A 16,709-nucleotide genomic window follows, 5' to 3' on the forward strand; every position below is an offset into this window, starting at 1 on the left:
AGAGGAGGGAAACGAAAGCCTGAGTTGAGGGTGGTTGAAAGGGCTAGAGGAGGGCCCAGGCGGGCTGGGGCTGCTGGCTCTGAGGGGTTGATGTCCTGAGGCCGCCTGTGGACTGCGGGAAAGCTGCGAACTGATCCCAGCTGCCACCGCTGAGCGCACCTGTCCTGCCCCGGATGTTGACAAGGGCAGGAAACAGGCATGAACAGGTCTCTGGTCTCTCCTCACTCCCCACCGCCCCCTAGACATCCCAGCCGCCCTCCAGCGCCTCCTACAGGCGGAGCCCCACAAAGCGGGACCGGGGTTTTAGACTTCCAGCCCCAGCCTCCCCAAATACGGACGGAAAAGGCCAGACGCTTAAGGACTACAGCTTCACAACCAACAGGCCAGAAAGATTTAGACTCAAGTGTGGGAAGATTTAAAAGAAACAAACGAGAGCGCTGAGACTTTTATGTGAGGAAGGAATCTACGCATAGTCGGTATTTTAGACACATGTGGTCTTTAAGAGAATAAGGCCCTGTTCGGTGACAGCTTTATAATTCCATTTAAAAATGGGTAATAGAGTAATTAATTAAGACTTGTGATTTTTTTTATGTTGTCGTCTAAGCTTAAGTAGAGCGTAAAAACATTTAAAGTTTCCCTTATTTATAAGCTTAATTGATTAGTTTCTAGAATTAGTTAGGATTGGGGAAGATTTTATATGTTGTTAGAAAAACTGAAGTACTTAAAAAGAAATATTAAATTTATAAATGTATTTAGAAGTGTCTGAAGTGCTGAGCTAAGCTTGTAAATAGGACCAAGCATTATTTAAAGGCTCCTCCAAAATTAATGCTAAAATATGCTAGACATATAGAATAATAAAATTTCTAAGTTGAACTTAAAAGCCTAAGAAAGGCTTTTAAGTTTTTTAAATTTTTTTATTTTTTTAAATAAACTGAATATTGATTCCAAAAACATTAACTGAATTATTAAATGAATACTAATTATTAAACTTATTAAAATATTATTTTTAAATCCAAATTTAAACTTATTAGTTTATTAAGGAAAAGGCCCACTGAAATATTTTCTGAGTAGGAAAGTGACTATTCAGGACAAGTGGGATTTCCCCACCCCCATGCCCTCCCCTCAGGAGGTGTTTTTAGAAGTAGCTGGAGAAGAGCAAGAGAGGCAGCTTTGCTTCTCCACTCTCTGGAGACCCTGAAACCATCTCGCCGTGTAGCGAGCTGAGGGGGCTATGCCCCTGACTTAGTTGTTCTGCTTCCTCAACCTCTACCAAGCCAGGACACTTCATGGGATAGAGGAAGGATGATCACTGGACATGAGGTAAAAGAACCCAAGCCTCAGTTTCCCCATCTGCAAAATGGGGGCACTATCTGCCTTGCATAGTTGTTGTGGGGGTCCGGATTGTGCTAGCACACCAGGGCAGACTCTAAAGCTCCCTGTTGCTGGAGCTATCCTGGGTTAGGGCCAGGAGGTTCGTGCCTAAGCACACCGGCCAGGAAGACTCCCACTTACTTCTAGGCAGGAGAATTTCTTCAAAGAGAAGGCTGTGTGCCAACAACGGGCACATGCTCCGGGCCCTGAAGGACTCTCTCACCGCAGACAGAGAGGGGACACGCCCAGAAGGAAGCAGCTGGCTCAGGAGCAAAGCCGCAGTCCTGTGCACAGGGTTAGCCCTGTACAGGGACTGGCGGCCTCGGGCTGGAGCAGGAAGGGGAGGGGCTGCAAAAAGAGCCGAGGCCTGGCCCCCCTCCGTGTTCCCAGGTTGCTGGGCCACATAGCCTCAGAGGGAACATGACTAGGCAGCAGCATGGGGAAGGTCTCTGCCTGTGGAGAAAGGAAAGTGGGTGAAGGTCTATTGTACAAATAGACGGGAGGGAAAGAGTGGCCATCAGAATTACCACCGTCCCATTAATCCGTCCAATGCACTTGACTTAGAGAACTTTCTCTGTATTGCTAAGCCCTAGGCAGGCAAACACAAATCCCACATATCGTTGTCTTCCTGGGATAGCACCTGACACGTGCAGAGACATAAGTGTCTCCTACCTGGAGAAGCGGTGGGCAGGGCCCGCGGGGGTGGGGGGGGCGGCAGGAACGAGGTGGGAAGGTGTGGGGGTAGAAGGCAGAACCATCCAGTGAGACGGACACCTGTTCACAGGGAGTCACAGAGCAGCAAAAGCAGCTGGGGGCCAGCTTGGAAAGCACCTTGAAGTCATGTTCAAGTGTGTGGATGTTATTGGAAGCCTGGGAGAAGTTTATGTTTTAGAAAGATCCGCTCGGCCATCCATGGGGGAGAGATGGCATCTAGAGCCAAAGACAGGGAGTACCCACAAGTCCAGACGGGAGGATGAGGGCCTGACCAGCACGGGAGATTAGAAATCAGAGAAAAGTCTGAGCAAGAGACTCCAGAATCTTAGTGCGTGCGGGAGTCCGGGCCTGGGTGGGTGGAGGACAGGCTTGAAGGCCCCTGGACACTGAGACCAGCACCGGCCTGCCCTGTGGAGCCTCAACTCTGTGGGGCCCCCAGCACTCCCTATGGTGGCTTTTCTCCTCTCGGGAGAGACGCTGGCAGTGAGGTCAGCAGCGGCAGTGCCCACGAAACCTCAAGATGGAGATCATGCTGTGTTGTTGAGCTGGGACAGACAGAATCACGGGGCCTTGAACGTGAGAGAAAGAGATAGAATGAATATAGGCTGCTGCGATGCACATGTGAGAGGGGTTCCCCCCACCATAACTGGCTTTGACGCTGGAGGAGGTGGCCCAGGAGCCCAGCATACAGGTGGCCTCCAGAAGCTGGCAAGGGGGAGGGAATGCATTCTCCCCGAGCCTCCAGCAGGGGCCCAGCCCTGCTGACACCTTGATCATAGGCCCGTGAGACCCGCGTCAGACTTCAGCCTAAGGAGCTGTGATAATGAATGTGTGTTGTTTTAAGCCACTCAATGCCATTACCATCTGTGGTCACTTGTGATGGCAGGTCAGGCAACAGAAGCTGACTGTAAGGCCAGCTCGAGTCAACTGCAGAGAGAACTTCTCTAGCCACCCGACCCAGGGTTGCCCTCTCCTCTCCCGGGGCCACCGCATTGTCATTTGACTCCCCTGGGTTGTTGGTCGTTATGTGAAATGCCTGTGTTGACCTGATCGCCAGCCTGTCCCCATTGGATTGTCCCCAGGAAGAGTGGGCAGGCCCCTTGCAGACTGCCCATTGCTGTAACCCCCGCTCCAAGAGAAGGGCGTTCAACATAGTGGGAGCTGCCCCCCAGCCCCCCACATTCGGTGGGTAGTTGAGCAGATGCAGAAGCCAATGTGACAGTGCCCCGGTGACGAGGAATCTCCCGCGGCACAGCTCTTTCCCACTTTACAGCCTCAATATTCAACACAAACGGCCAAGTCCTGCTTTGCATTTCCCAGGACTCCTCGGTCAGCTTGGGTCACACCCCGTTAAATGCTCTTACTAATAACCCTTCCATCTCAGGTCAACTCGGCTCCGGCCATCCTGGGAAAATCTATGCAGAGAGTAACAGAGTGTAGACTGAAGTCTCCTTCTGCCAAACAAAATCGGAGGGGAGTGTATAGAGAGAGTCCATGCATTGCGGTAAGCATCCCCTCCGGGTCAAACGCTCAGGGAGAGCCCGAGCTGGCTTTAGAAGATGACTGCCCTTCCCAGACTTTGTTCGGTGTTTTCCACACTCAGACAGCCTGCTGGTCCAGGAAATGACTTGCCAATCCAGCTGCGCATGGCAAACAAAACCAGGGGACGCTGGCTGAGGTAAGGCTGCTGCCGAATCCTGGAGTGGAGGCGACAGGAAGAGGGACATGGAGGCAGGAAAAGCTGGCCGAGGGCATGAGGACAGGACGCACCAGGAGCCAGGGGAGCGCGGCGCTTGCCGATCCTGTCAAGCCACACAGCACAGGGACAGAGTGACGTGTACAAAACAATGTTTATTGAATCTATTTTGGAAACGGACAACATGAAACGTTTTTGGGTTGTGAGCTCGCCCCGAGCTCAGAGCCGTGATAGCTTCCTGTCATTAAAACGCAGCCCCCAGGAGATCCTAGCTTATCTCACAGAGGGAGAAAAAGAGCTTACAAACACTACAGCTGTCACCCTCACCACAGCTCTGATGGCTAAAATGCCCATAAACATCAACAACATTTTTTTCTGTAGAGTCTAAAATAGGCGCTGCACAGTATCGGGCAGGACATCAAGGGTGAAATCGTCAACTGGCTGACCGTCAACAGCCGTTGAGTGTACTGGGGCTATCCCGACCCTCCGATTCTCCACCCAACAGCTCACGTTTAACCCACGACTGCTGTTCTCCTAAAGGAGACACAGAAGGCATTTAAAAGCGTATATATCATTAATGTTGTAAACTAAAAAAGCAAACCCAGACATGATTAATGACTTTGCCTGGATCAATAAATACTAGTCCCAAGTGCTAAGTGTACCAGTAAGGACAGACCACCAGTCAAAGAAACCATCACGCTGTTACTCACGGATGTTCTAGATCGCTAATGTACGTTAGTCAATTTGTGGACCTCACCCAACGCAGACACAGAGATGATTTTTTTTTGTTTGAAATTCTCCAAAGTTCTCCCTGGGGCATTTCTCTTCCACATTCTCTTAGAAGAATAAAAATGAGACAACCTTTTATACAAACTTTCCAAAGTACAAGCCATCCAAAGCATGACTCTGGTCCTAGTCCAGATCTTCGCCCAGAAGGGATGTGCCGTCAAGGCTCAGATAGGCTGAGAAGGCCTCGTTCCCTGCCGGCGGCTCACACTGGGCTCGTCCCTCCCAGCCACCTCCTGCCATATTGGAAGCCAAGCTAGCTCATGCCTCATTAACGGTTTCTAAAGACTAACTGGACACCTAGAAGGTACCAGAAGGATTCAGGAGAGCCTTCTCTTTTTTTCTGGAGCTGTTACCAGGGGGGCCAACAAATACAGGCAAATACAGAGAACAGTGGTTCCAGGTGGACAAAGAGCCCAGACCTGGAGGGAGCAGTGTCAAGGACTCAGCACAGTACCAAAGCCTGCTGCCCCACACAGCACGTTGAGAGCTCAGATGTTAGAAATTCCAGGCACTTCTTCAATCACAGGGAATGAACATCTTTCTAAAAGGTCCTGCCCACATCTCCCTCATCTTCCCCTGCTATACAGCACTGAGACATTCCATTCACCACGACCCTCTGCTCCAGGCAAACTGAGGCTCCCCACCTCGGTGCTGTAGACCGTGACGCTCACAAACACAGGCCACTCTGGATTCAAGTCCAGCTGCTTCCAGCGCTCTACAGCTGATCAGCCCCAACCACTACCCAGCCTGCACCCTGAGCCACTTCCAGGCTCCTTTCCTAAGGGGGGAGTTGTTTATCTTCTAGTTTGAAGACAAACCCCCTTGGAAATGAGCAGGGCAAGATCCTACGTGCAAATATTTGCAAACTTTTTTTTTTTTTTTTTAAACGATGCACATTTAAAAAATTCAAGTCAAATCCAGGAACAGACTACTTGGTTGGCATCCACTGGCCCCACACCCCACAGCAGGAAAATGGTCAGTTTCTGAAATGAGAGAGGAACAAAGGCACCAGCTACTCCACCAGGGAGGTTAGTTCTTTGTGCTTGGGAGGAGGCTGGAGAGGAGAGCTCTGAAGCTTCATCAAAGAGGGGGTTTCTCTAGCCATGTGGCCCCCTGGGAGCAAAAGCCAAAGGCGGCATGTAGGATCTGGATACAGGTGAGAAGGACCCGCACCCGCCGGGGTCAACTCTTCCCAGGAATTCCGAAAGTGTAATAAAGAAGGCGCGTTCCCAGCGTCCTGTTTGGCAGGAGCTGCTGTCTTCTCTTACCCCGCGCAGAACAGGGGAGGAGAGGTACCGCTCTAGGAGCCCCGCGTCACCAGCCCCTACAGGGGAGCTCCGCAGGCCAGCGCACCCTTGCCAGCTTCGTGGGCGGCTCATCCGACCTCCCGCTGTCATCATGCCCAGGGGCCCCGGGCGATATGGTCGGGAGCAGCCGACAGCACTAATCTGGCGGAAGAGCCCAGAGAGGAGTATCCGGAGTCAAGCAAGCAGAAAGAAAGCCTCAGGCAGTTGGGTCTGTGTGGCTGCAGAGAGGGGGTCACAGTCATGAACATGGAGAGGTTCACAACCGGGGCACTTGGACTTGGCCTCCAAGAGGAGCCCCTTGGTGAGCCCCCCTCCCCACTGACCCCGGGGATGGAGCCGTTCTCATGCCAGTGGCAGGCCGGAGCTGGGAAGTCCTGGGCCTGGGCGTTCAACCGAGGGAAGCACAGTTCAGCTCGGAATCCTCCTCGCTGCCCGCGGTCCCCTGCTCCAGGCCGTCGGGGCTGTCGGTGATGTTGGGCTCGCTGGAGCACTGTCGGTGCGGGGGCGAGAAGCTGGCCGGCAGGAGCAGGCACTGGTCCTCCCCGCCAGGCTCTTCACCCAGGCCCGAGTGCATCATGGTGGCCATCGCCAGCAGCTGGATGTCCGAGTGGGCGTTGGCCACCGTGTGCCGCCGCACGCTGCCGCACTTCTCCAGGTAGGCCTCCCCCTCCTGCTCTGTCAGCGGGGTCAGAGCTGTCTCGTTCAGGGGCCGGCTGAGGGCGGTCGTCGGGCAGGCGTAGCTCAGGACCGCGACCTTGGGCCGGACCCTGGAGTGGCGTCTGGCTGCAAGAGACAAACCGGCAAAGGCTGTCACTGGGGAGGGGTGACAAGTGCAAAACCGGCGCCTCCGTTTGGGGGGAGAGGGAGGTGGTGGCTCCACGTCCAGGAACAGCTTGAGGTACAGACCTTCTGGAAGGCCGGGGAGGAACCCGACAGGCTGTTCTTGCAGCAATGCCTGCGCCTGCTGGACGCACCCCCAACCCCCACTCCCGCCAGAAGCAGGGGGCCCAGAGGGCTTTCCAGGGTGCCTCCCATTCTAGGGCGTCTCCCCTCTTTCTCAGCTGCCTCCCGAGCTTCCCTGCATTCGCCCTATGTTTCCTTTCGGCCAGTCTCCTCTAAAGGCCTGGGCACTGGCTGGACCAGCTTCTAGAAGACACCCTTGGGCTCTGTTCAGCAGGAAGTAGGGGACTCTTGGGTGACAGCGATGACTTAGCCTCTGAATCCCAAGTCCAGCTAAGAGGACCTCGGCTATCAAAGCGAGGGCCAAGGGACATCCTGACTGGGGACCACACGCTCCTCCCACCAGGTCAAGGGGCCGACACCAGTGTTCTGTTCCAGCGATCCGCAATTCCAGCAGCGTTTGGCAGCACCAAGCAACGGGCGAGGCTTCACAGATGGCCCTGTGGAGGCAGACCCCAAAGGGGATGCCTGGCCACGAATTAATGCAAAACCGCCGCTGCCTGCATGCCCCCAACAATCCAGAAGCTGCCTTGCTATGCACTCATCTTTTGACTGAGCCTTTTGACTCCTCTTAAAAATGGAGCTCAAGTCATGATATGCTATTAGCCCCACTTTACAGATGAGAACACGGAGTATCAGAGGGGTGATCATTGACCTACGTGCACACAGCGAGGCTGCAGAATGGCTGGGAGTGAGGTGAGGTCTCACTGCAGACCCTGCTCTTCCCAGAGACCCCCAGGAAGCAGGTGTAACTAGAAAGGGCTGAGGATCTCCAGGGAAGGGCAAGCCAAGTGGATGGGGTTCCAAGGCAGGACAAAGCGGATCCACGTGTCGGGGAGGACGTACCCTGGAGCTGAGCCTTCCATACGCGAAACCCCCAGAAGGGGGAGGGACAGCCACTTTGAGCCCCGGGAGCAGCCTGAGCCAGGTCTGAGCCAGGGGCGCCATCCGGCCACAGGCTGGCTGGAACATGGAAGACCCGCACCATCAGGAGGGCCCTTGAAAGCCAGATGGAAGCTTCTGTGATCAGAGAAGCCGTGGGGGCCGGGGAAGCCTGGAGGCTACGCTCCAGAAAGATGCACTTCGCAGGAGCGACACCGGGTTGGAGCCCGCGAGGCCGGAAGTGAGGAAAGCCGGGGCAACATCAAGCCTACATCCCCTCAGTCTTGGGGCAGTTACCTCCTATGCTCCTTAAGAGGCACCGCCCCTCTTCCCCCACATCGGCACTGCCTCTGTCAGGGGCCGGCTGGAGGACCCCAGGGAGACAGGGGACTGAGAATGGAGGCCTGAGGACCAAGTGGGTTCCGTTCAACCTTCCTCCTACCAGTGCACACTCCCCCCCAGCCATCCAGCTGCCTACCCCATCTCATCTGCCCTGGCTTTCCACGGCTTCCATGTCCCTGAGACGCCCCAAAGAAACCCATCCCTTTCTCAGCAGGCAGCAGGGCAGAAGCGTGATGGGGTGGTGTTCCTGCACATAGATAGGATCCCAGGGGAAGACCTGGATTCTAGAGGGAGAGGAAACCGTGCAGCTCAGAGACTGTCCTTGGGGACACGCAGTCCACTCTGCTTTAGTTTACTCTTGGCTCTTGCCATGGATCTGCAGGACCCAGACATAGTGTCGTCCCCCTTCCAGAGCTCACACTCCTCGATGGGCGTGTCCGTCTGCAAGGCTCTCGGTGGCTCCTGTTTTATATGTCCACATTCAGTGAAGACAGGTTGACAGGTTGAAATCCTAAGCCTTAGGACTGAGTCACCAAGTCTGCTGGCTCTGAGCCCCAAGGGAGCCGACAGGTAATAATAATTACTTCTCAAAACCAAAGAATGGTATGTAGAGTGTTCCCATCCATTTTCTCACTGCTGAGTCCCAGTCTCCCTTTGAAACACCGGGCTACTCTCACTCTTCCCACTGTTCAGATGAGGAAGACTGAGGCTCTGCCCAACTCTCGTAGGCTCTGAACAGCAGTGCCCAGATCTTCCCCACAGCATGCTACCGCGTCTCAGGGCTCAGCTGCTGCCCTCAGAAGAGGCACTCCTCTCTGACGCCATGAACAGCAGACACTGTCCTCTAGGAGGTGCCAAACAAGAGGCTGGTATTGGCCGGGAGAGGCTGGGTCAGTGGCTCTTCTCTTTGGGGAAGAACTAATAGGAGATGAAATGACAAGGAGCAACCGAGAAGGAAGAATCTATGTCAAGCACTGGCCGAGGTTCTCTTGGGAGCACGGGTGCTCATACCCTCAATGTTTCTATAATTTTCCCACAGTGTTACAATAACCATGTATTACATTTATAATCACAAAAATCAGTAACTATAAGACAGAGGCACCAGAAGAGTAGAAAGAAGCCAGGATCCCATTAACAAACCATCCTTAAAAAAAAAAAATGCTCTTGAAAACAATTCGTTTGTCTCCTGCCAGCTGTTAGAAGCAAGCACCTAGGACTGGCAGTTGCAAAATCTACTGTGGCCCAAACCCTCAACCAGCTGGGCTGGAGACTGGGCTAGACCATTCTGTGAGCTCACACGCAGATGCAGGAAGACGAAAGAGCAGGAGCTAATAAGGCTGGGCCGGGGACACAGGGTAAGCTGAGGGCCTGGGGGACAGACAGTGGACACACTCAGCATCTCTGGAGGAAATGACCATTTGTTTGATGATTTCTGGGCGCCCCAGTCCAGCAGAATGAGCCAGGAAAGGTGTTTCAGACGGTTGCCTGGTCATTACCCGTCTCTCTCTCTCCTGCTGTTATCCCAGAAGCCCAAAGTCCTCACAGGTTTAACAGGGAGCAAAAACAAGAGGCCACTTCAGCTGCTGCTGAGAGAACTAGAGCCACAGTGAGGGGCAGCTCCCCCGGGACACCTGCCCCCTTCTTCAACAGAAACTCTGAACTGTGATGTGCAAAACCCTGCAGTCACTGCTGAGAGGGAGAAATGCGAACCTGCCCTGGGGCCTGCCACAGGGGCCTGAGCCCAGTGTGCGTGCGTGAATGTGTGTGCCCATGTGCGGTGAGGGATCGGGTCCTGGCAGCCGTCACTAGCTGAGCATCTACTGTGGGCGGGGTACTATATCACAAAAGGAGATGCTTCATTGACATGCTTGTCTTCTGACCGTTTTGCAGAAAAGGAACCTGAAGTCAAGATGCTGAATGACTTTGCAGCCTGTTAGTGATGGAAGCAAGGTTCAAGCTGAGGGCTCACGGCGGAGCCCCTGCTTGTGCCTGCTGGGAAGCCTGCACACGAGTAACTGTTTGGACAAGGTCAATGAGTACGGAACTACCGAAACACTCTACTGTACACCTGGAATTAATGCAATACTATACGGGACCCGTAAGGGAATTAAAAACAGACACAGTCAACCAACGGCAGGGCAGAGGTAAAGGCAGGAGCTCGCTGGGACGTCAGGAGAAGTCCTGAAGAGGAGTCGTTTCTGAGGGGCGGGTTCCAGGCTGGCAGACGGACAGAACCCAGACATTCACTCACTCGCTCCCTCAGAGCCAAGAGCCGTGCTAGGGCCTGGGGTCCGAAGGGTTACACATGCTCCCCGCTCCCAGCAAGCTGACAGTCTGTGGGGGAGACTGACAGGTCATCAGGCAGGACCACACAGCATGGCAAGGCCCAGGATCGGTCTGGGCTCCCAGGGAGAGGCACAATCTCTCCTCTGGAGTGATTCCAAGGAGGCCAGGCCACCCTCTAGCCAGTGCCCGTAAGCCAGCCAGTATCAGTTCCGAAGGCCCTAGAGATAGGGCACCTTCTTCCTTCTCTGTGCTCAGCCCTCTGCTGCTCAGAGACTCAAGTAATCATACCAGGCCACACAGCAGAAACCTTGTGGTTTCAAGGCCAAGTTCCTTCTGTGGCCGGCCCCGCCTCTCTCCGTGAGGCTCTTCCCTGTTCATGACTCACAGGAGCGGCCTAGGACTCTTCTGCCTTCTGAGGGGAATGTTTTGGTTCCCAGGACTGGGTGTGGGCAGAACAGAGACCGCAGGGGCCGCTGGGCTGTGCGGATTCCCCTGGGCAGACAGTGTTTCCTCGATAAGCTCCCACCAGACTCCAGAGTCAACCTCAGACAAGCAAGTCAGCTGCGTCCCCAGTGGGGTCAGGCCACACACTGGGCTGGGAGCGGAGACGCTACCCACACCAGGGCTGCCCCCCAGCTCCCCAGCCTTCTTATCTGTACTGGGGAGAGCCAGCCAGGCCCTGCCACTCAGAGAAGGAAATCTCCCTTAAAGAGACCGATTAAGCTGTGGACAGCCCCTGGGGGCTGAAACGTGTCCTTTCCTTGCAGGGGTGCCCTTCGAGCTGGGCGAGGAGCTGGGCCCTGCCCACTCAGCCAGCACCCACCTCCAGCCCTTCTCCTCCTGCCTTTCACACGGGTTGGGGCCTGGGAGAGCCTTTATTCCTTCCTCACTCCCCAGGCGCCCCGCGGAGCTCCGGGCATTCATCCCCCTGAACCGGAGCGGGCAACGGCAGCTCCTTTCAAAGCCCGGGAGAAGCAGAGCCTGGATGAGGCGGTCCTCAGTGCCTCTGAGGGGCCCCCGGTTCCCAGGCCTTTGATCTCCAGGGCGCGCAGGAGCGGCCGCCACAATGTGGGTGTTGTGACTTCCGCACGCCAAAGCCCACCGTGGGCGTCTCTCTCCGGGCCCCGGGCACCTGGAAGCCCACGAAAGCCTACTTGTCCCGAGGAGAAGTTACAGTATCTTGAGGACGAGGGCCCTCCCCCTGGAGACATAACGGAGGAGAAGATCAGTGGGAGGCCAGGGCTTCTGCGGGGGAGAAACACAGCACGCTGAGTGCTCCTGAGTGTTTGCTCCGAGGGCCCTGGAAGCAGCCAGGCCAGCCGCCTGGAAACTCTGGGAACTGGAAAAGTAGGATGTGGGCCTGGCCTCTGACAAATTTTTATTTACTTATTTTTTAAAGTGTGCACCCTTCCTCCTCACCACCTTCCCACTGCCCTGGGAAGGTGACTGCTTTGGAGGAGAACCGTACATCATACTGTTGCTCCAACATGACTTCAACATGACTCCAACGTGACTTCCCCCACCCCCCCAAGCCTTGCACGTTCAGGGAGTGAGGCTCCCTTCACAAACCCATCGGCCTCGCTCACAACAAGAGAGCCTTTCCAAGCATCCCCATGGAGTCAAACAGGCCTGGGCAGGTGCCCCTCCAAGTCCCCCGGGAACCACTCCTCAGGAGCTTTCTTTCCAAGTCGGAGCCTGAGGTCAGCACAGCAGCCACCCCTCAGCAGGCTGTACAAGGAAGACAAGCACCTAGGCGGCACCTGCAGCATGACAGGCATCTGGTAAGTGGTGGCTTCTGAGATGAGCCCTCCAGCTGTCTCAGACCATGCCCAGCCCCAATGGACCCTGAGTGGACCACAGCAAACCCTTCCTGGGGCTTTACACTCCGGCTGGACAGAGGTCCTGGTCTCCATTCTACTGAGGGGAAGACTGAGGCTCAGGGAGTCTTCACTTTATCTGGCAAAAGGGTGTCCTCAACAGGGAAGGGCTCCACCGTCACCATTTTAGCTGTTTGGTATGCAGAGGTTCAGGGTGAAAGGTCTGGCCCCAGAACCCTTCTGGGCTGGGGAACCCCCTCAGCTGTCCCTCAGTAAAAATCACCATCAGCTTCTAGAAACTGACAGGAGTAGGCAGGGGTGAGGTTGGAGCACGTAGGAGAGCTGCTCAAGTGCCACCAACGTGGGGCTTTGAAATCCCAGCTCCAACAGCCATGCGACCTTAATCCTCATTTGTCTCACCTGCAAAATGGGTACACTGGGGCCCACTCTGTGGTAGGGTAGCCAGCCCACCCGGCAGAGGGCCTGCGCAAGAGGTAGTCTGTGGCCGAGCCTTCCCCAAACACAGGTCACTTTGTAACTCTGAAGGTCTTTCAGTTCCTCAAAGGCTCCCACCTCCTGTTCCCTACACCCCCTCCCCCAGAGCCCTCCCAAAGATCCTTCCCTTTGCCTGGGACAACTGAGTACATGGGGAAGGCAGATTAACTCAAACTCATCCTACAGGACGCATCTCAGGTATCACTTCCTTTGGGGGGGCCTCCCCTGATCTCCCAGTCCAGGTGAAGGGCCCCTTGGCTGATGAGCTTCCCCCCACCCCCAAGAGTCCCTGTACACAGATGAATCATTGTTTGTGATCTATTGTTTGTGACTTCCCCCGCGGACTGTGCACGCCACAGGGCAGTGACGGGTCAGTCTGAGTCACGGGTATACCCGCAGCACCACATCTCACACGGCACCTGGGGGAGGGCCTCAGGACACATTTGCTACAATAATAATAAAACAATCAAAAAGAGTCTCTTTCTTCCCCTTCTGCCCTTCCTGAGACAATAGCCCGGACAGGAGGACCGTCCTTGGTATAAGAAAACCTCAGGCCTTTATCATTTGCCAAAAGTATGTATTATTCTGAGTTTAACTGGAAAGCCAAAAGCATCCCTTCTTAGAGTAAGTACTCCTGAACAAACTTCCAAATCTATCCTTAATCCTGGCTCTAGGCCCAGCGGATGGCCAAGTGTCTGCCACGACCTAGTTCACCGGCTTGTATCCTGATACCTGCCCGATTCCTCCGGCCATAGACAGGTTAGGGTTAGGGCTGAGTCGAAGCCAGAAGGTGGGCTCCAGGGAGGGCAGAGAAACGCGGCAGTCTGCTCATGGCTGGGGAGGCGGGGGGACAGCTTTCCTTCAGCTGGCATGGTCACTCTGGCTCGCACCAGCTCCTGGGTGGAATGAGCTGGAGGATCATTCCACCAGCTCAAGAGGAAGGGGTGGGGAGGGAGAAGAACCCGGCAGGAAGGCTGGGGCCAGCACCCCAGATGTGTGGTGTCTCCAGAGACACATGAAGGGGCCAGGAAACCGGACAGCCAGCCCCGCTTTTCCTGCAGTAGTGAGGCCCAGGGAGGGGCAGAACCTCGCTGGACACAGTTCCTCTGCCCTTTCCTTCGAAGCTCAGCCACAGTTCCACAGAATCCAGGAGAGCGGGGCAAAAGATTCCAATTTCAGGGAATCCCTTGGCACCTCTGCACCTCTGTGTAGGTGCTGGTCTCCCCTGCCTGGGGTACAACTGCCTGTCACCCACCTAAATAGGTAAGTTTTAGAGGGCTGCCTACTATATGCGAACCAGCATTAAAGTTGCTGCACATAGGAAAATTCCTGCATTTGGGGGGCTCTTGTTTCAAAAGGTAACTGAAGAATGTGTCTTGTGATAAGGCTAGTATAGGGCTATTTCTGCATCTGGACTGCAGTTTCACAGAAAGAAGGAGCAGATGCCATCCACCTCTAGATTCTCCAGGGTGTCGAGTGCAGAGGCTGACACGAATGCTGGCTTTAGAGCCACCAACAGGACTTGCCCCCCACATCGAGGAGCGCCTTTCCTTGGCATGTAGGCCTTGGCAGTACCTACAGACAAGGAGCGAGGAACAGCAGTTCCATTTCATCAGGCCGAACACAAAACGAGCTGTTTTCCCATCTCAAGCTGCTTTCAAGGGAAAATCCACTACCGGTGGTTTTTCCACTCAAGTGTGTGTGGGGGGATGCACGCAACCAGGCAGTTTCTGGTTATCACGTACAGGAAAATGAACACTGCAGGCACACAAAAAAGATCGAAGCCACCGATCAAAGATGCAGATCAGACAAGCAACACCACAGAGGCACAGCATCCATCCCCCGGGAGGGATCGTGAGGCGGGGAGGTTACCGCGACACAGGCCAGTGGGAAACACAAGTGATCATTAACATGCGCAGATTGGCCTGGACCCACAGCAGCAGCAAAGAGCTTGCAACACCATCCAGGCTCAGGAAGACATCGCTGGCAGCTCTCAATGGGGATCCCCACAACCCAAGAGCCTCACCCCTTACCCGCCATGTACGTGGGACCCGAGACGCCGCGGTCCTCACTGATGCCCAGGAAGGGAGACACCACTTGCTTCACCAGTTCCTCCAGCTGCAAATAACCCTCACTGGGGCCCGTGGGCTCGTGAACACTCTGGAAATAAACAGCCGAGAGAGACAAAGGTCAGTCAAAAGCAGCCAGGGCCAGCGGGCACCCAGCCAGCAAATCCTGATTGCCCTCAGGCTACACTGGAAGCGGGGACACCAGCAGGCAGCATCCTCGTGGCTGGAATGAAGGAATCCGAGGCCCGAAGCCTGAGTCACGTGCCACAGGTCACAGTGATGAGAACTGTGCCCCCATGGCATCTCCTCCCACTGGGCCCCAGCCACGCAGGGCAGACGGGACACGCCAGCTCAGGGCTGAGGTCTGACAGGTCCCGACCACAGGACCCCACCCCACTCTCAACAGCAGCTGCTTCGCACTCGGCAGGCACTTTGCACATGCACTTTACACGGACCAAAGCACAGAGGTCTCTCAACAATGCAAGAAGCCAGATGCCCCCATCATCCCCCTTCTGCAGACAAGAAAGTGAAGACCCAGAAGGCTCGTGTAACCCAGGACTGGAATGCAGGCGGCTTTGGCTCTGAGACCCTCTTACCGCTACTTGTTAAAGAGGCTAGAAAAGAACGGGGAATAGAATCTAGCATCAAGATGAAGAGTCGTTCAAAAGCCCAACAGGACAGGCGTCCTCAGGGCTAAGCCTTGGCAAACGCCAACTAACACCAATGACCATGGTCAAAAACAAAAAAAGGAGACCAAAAGTGACCCAGGTTCTCCAGAAGACCCGCACACTCTTAGGGAATCTAGTTTCTCTCTGGAAAGGACTCTAGAAGCCTTGCTGGGTATCGAGGAGTTGGAGGGGAGCAGAGCTGTGCTCAGCCCAACCGGATGTCCCACCGAAGTCTCACATCGGAAGGGAGGGTACATGACCTTCACTTAAAGAGTAAGAACTCCCCCACCGTGCTGGAGTTTGGGGGGATGGGAGGAAAAGATGGTGGTGGGAGGCTGAAGCCAGAAGAGCCCGTCCCACAGGCTGGGGATGGCTGCGGGAGGCGGAGGCTCCCTTGGATGCCAGCTGACTTGACCCATGTCAGCTCCTTCCCCCAGGGACAGGGAGGGCTGGGGGTGGTGGAAGGGAGGGGGGTTGGCTTCAGGAAACACAAACAGGCTAGGGAAGGGGGTTACGGGGCAGAAGACTCAGGGACAGGAGGGGGGGTCAGAAGAGAGGACATGCAGAAAAAACAGGCCGCAGTGAAGGCTGCCCAGCGCTGCACGGGGGTGGGGGGGGCAGGCAGGAGGGTTTTCATGGCCCCTGGGCTCTGACACCTGGCCCTCGGCCTGGGCTGATGCCCTGGAAAATCCAGCAGTGGAAATGAAGGGGGAAAGCACCTCAGCCAGGAAGGGACTCCTCCAGGCCGCAGAAGGGAGAAGGGAACCTCCCTCGGGCTCCCTGGAAACCACTCAGGACTCAAACCGGGGCAGTTTCAGCCCCAAAACCGCCTGGACTGGTGTTCAGAGCTGAGGAGACTTTTCTTTTTCCTTCAATTTTTTTTTCCTCCTTGATATTTCTCCTCTGCCTTATCGCCCCAAGCCTTCTCTCGACTCAACAAGAGAGGGACAGTGGAGAAAGGGGAAGAGACAAGAGGTGGGGTGAAAATGGGTCACCCGCGCATGGTTTGGAGCCGGACAGTTTTCTCCCAGGGCAGCCGCGGACAACCCGACTTGCACACAGCCCTCAGCCCGGCCGCCAGGCTGGCCCAGCGCAAAATGAAAACGTGGGTGGGGTTCCTTGTGCAAAAATTACTAGGCATTTCAAGATGGCGATGGGAGAGAGTAAACCCAGCATGGGGCCCTGCTTGGCAGGGGACCCCGGGTGACTGCACGGGTGCCCCTCGGGAGGCACTGTCCCAGGATGATCTCAGGACCTGGCGGCACCTGCCAGGAGGAACCAGAGCCCAGGCTCAGCCTCTCCCTGGGGGGCAG

The 16,709-nt window shown here is 55.2% G+C and overlaps 1 protein-coding gene across 7 annotated transcripts in view; it reads right to left on the reverse strand.

The window, feature by feature from the left end:
* Positions 1 to 3,916: 3,916 nt before the first annotated feature.
* Positions 3,917 to 16,709, reverse strand: part of PRR5L (proline rich 5 like) — a 144,161-nt gene continuing 131,368 nt past the window's right edge. For all 7 annotated transcript variants that reach the window (XM_059405566.1, XM_059405548.1, XM_059405556.1 and 4 more), the window contains 2 exons: positions 14,693 to 14,819; positions 3,917 to 6,660 (listed from right to left, as the gene is read on the reverse strand). In XM_059405566.1, coding sequence (XP_059261549.1) covers positions 6,266 to 6,660; positions 14,693 to 14,819 — 522 coding nt within the window. In that variant the 3' untranslated portion in view covers positions 3,917 to 6,265. The remainder of the gene's footprint in view (positions 6,661 to 14,692; positions 14,820 to 16,709) is intronic.

Source organism: Mustela nigripes, chromosome 1 (assembly GCF_022355385.1).
Source record: "Mustela nigripes isolate SB6536 chromosome 1, MUSNIG.SB6536, whole genome shotgun sequence".
NCBI lineage: Eukaryota > Metazoa > Chordata > Mammalia > Carnivora > Mustelidae > Mustela > Mustela nigripes.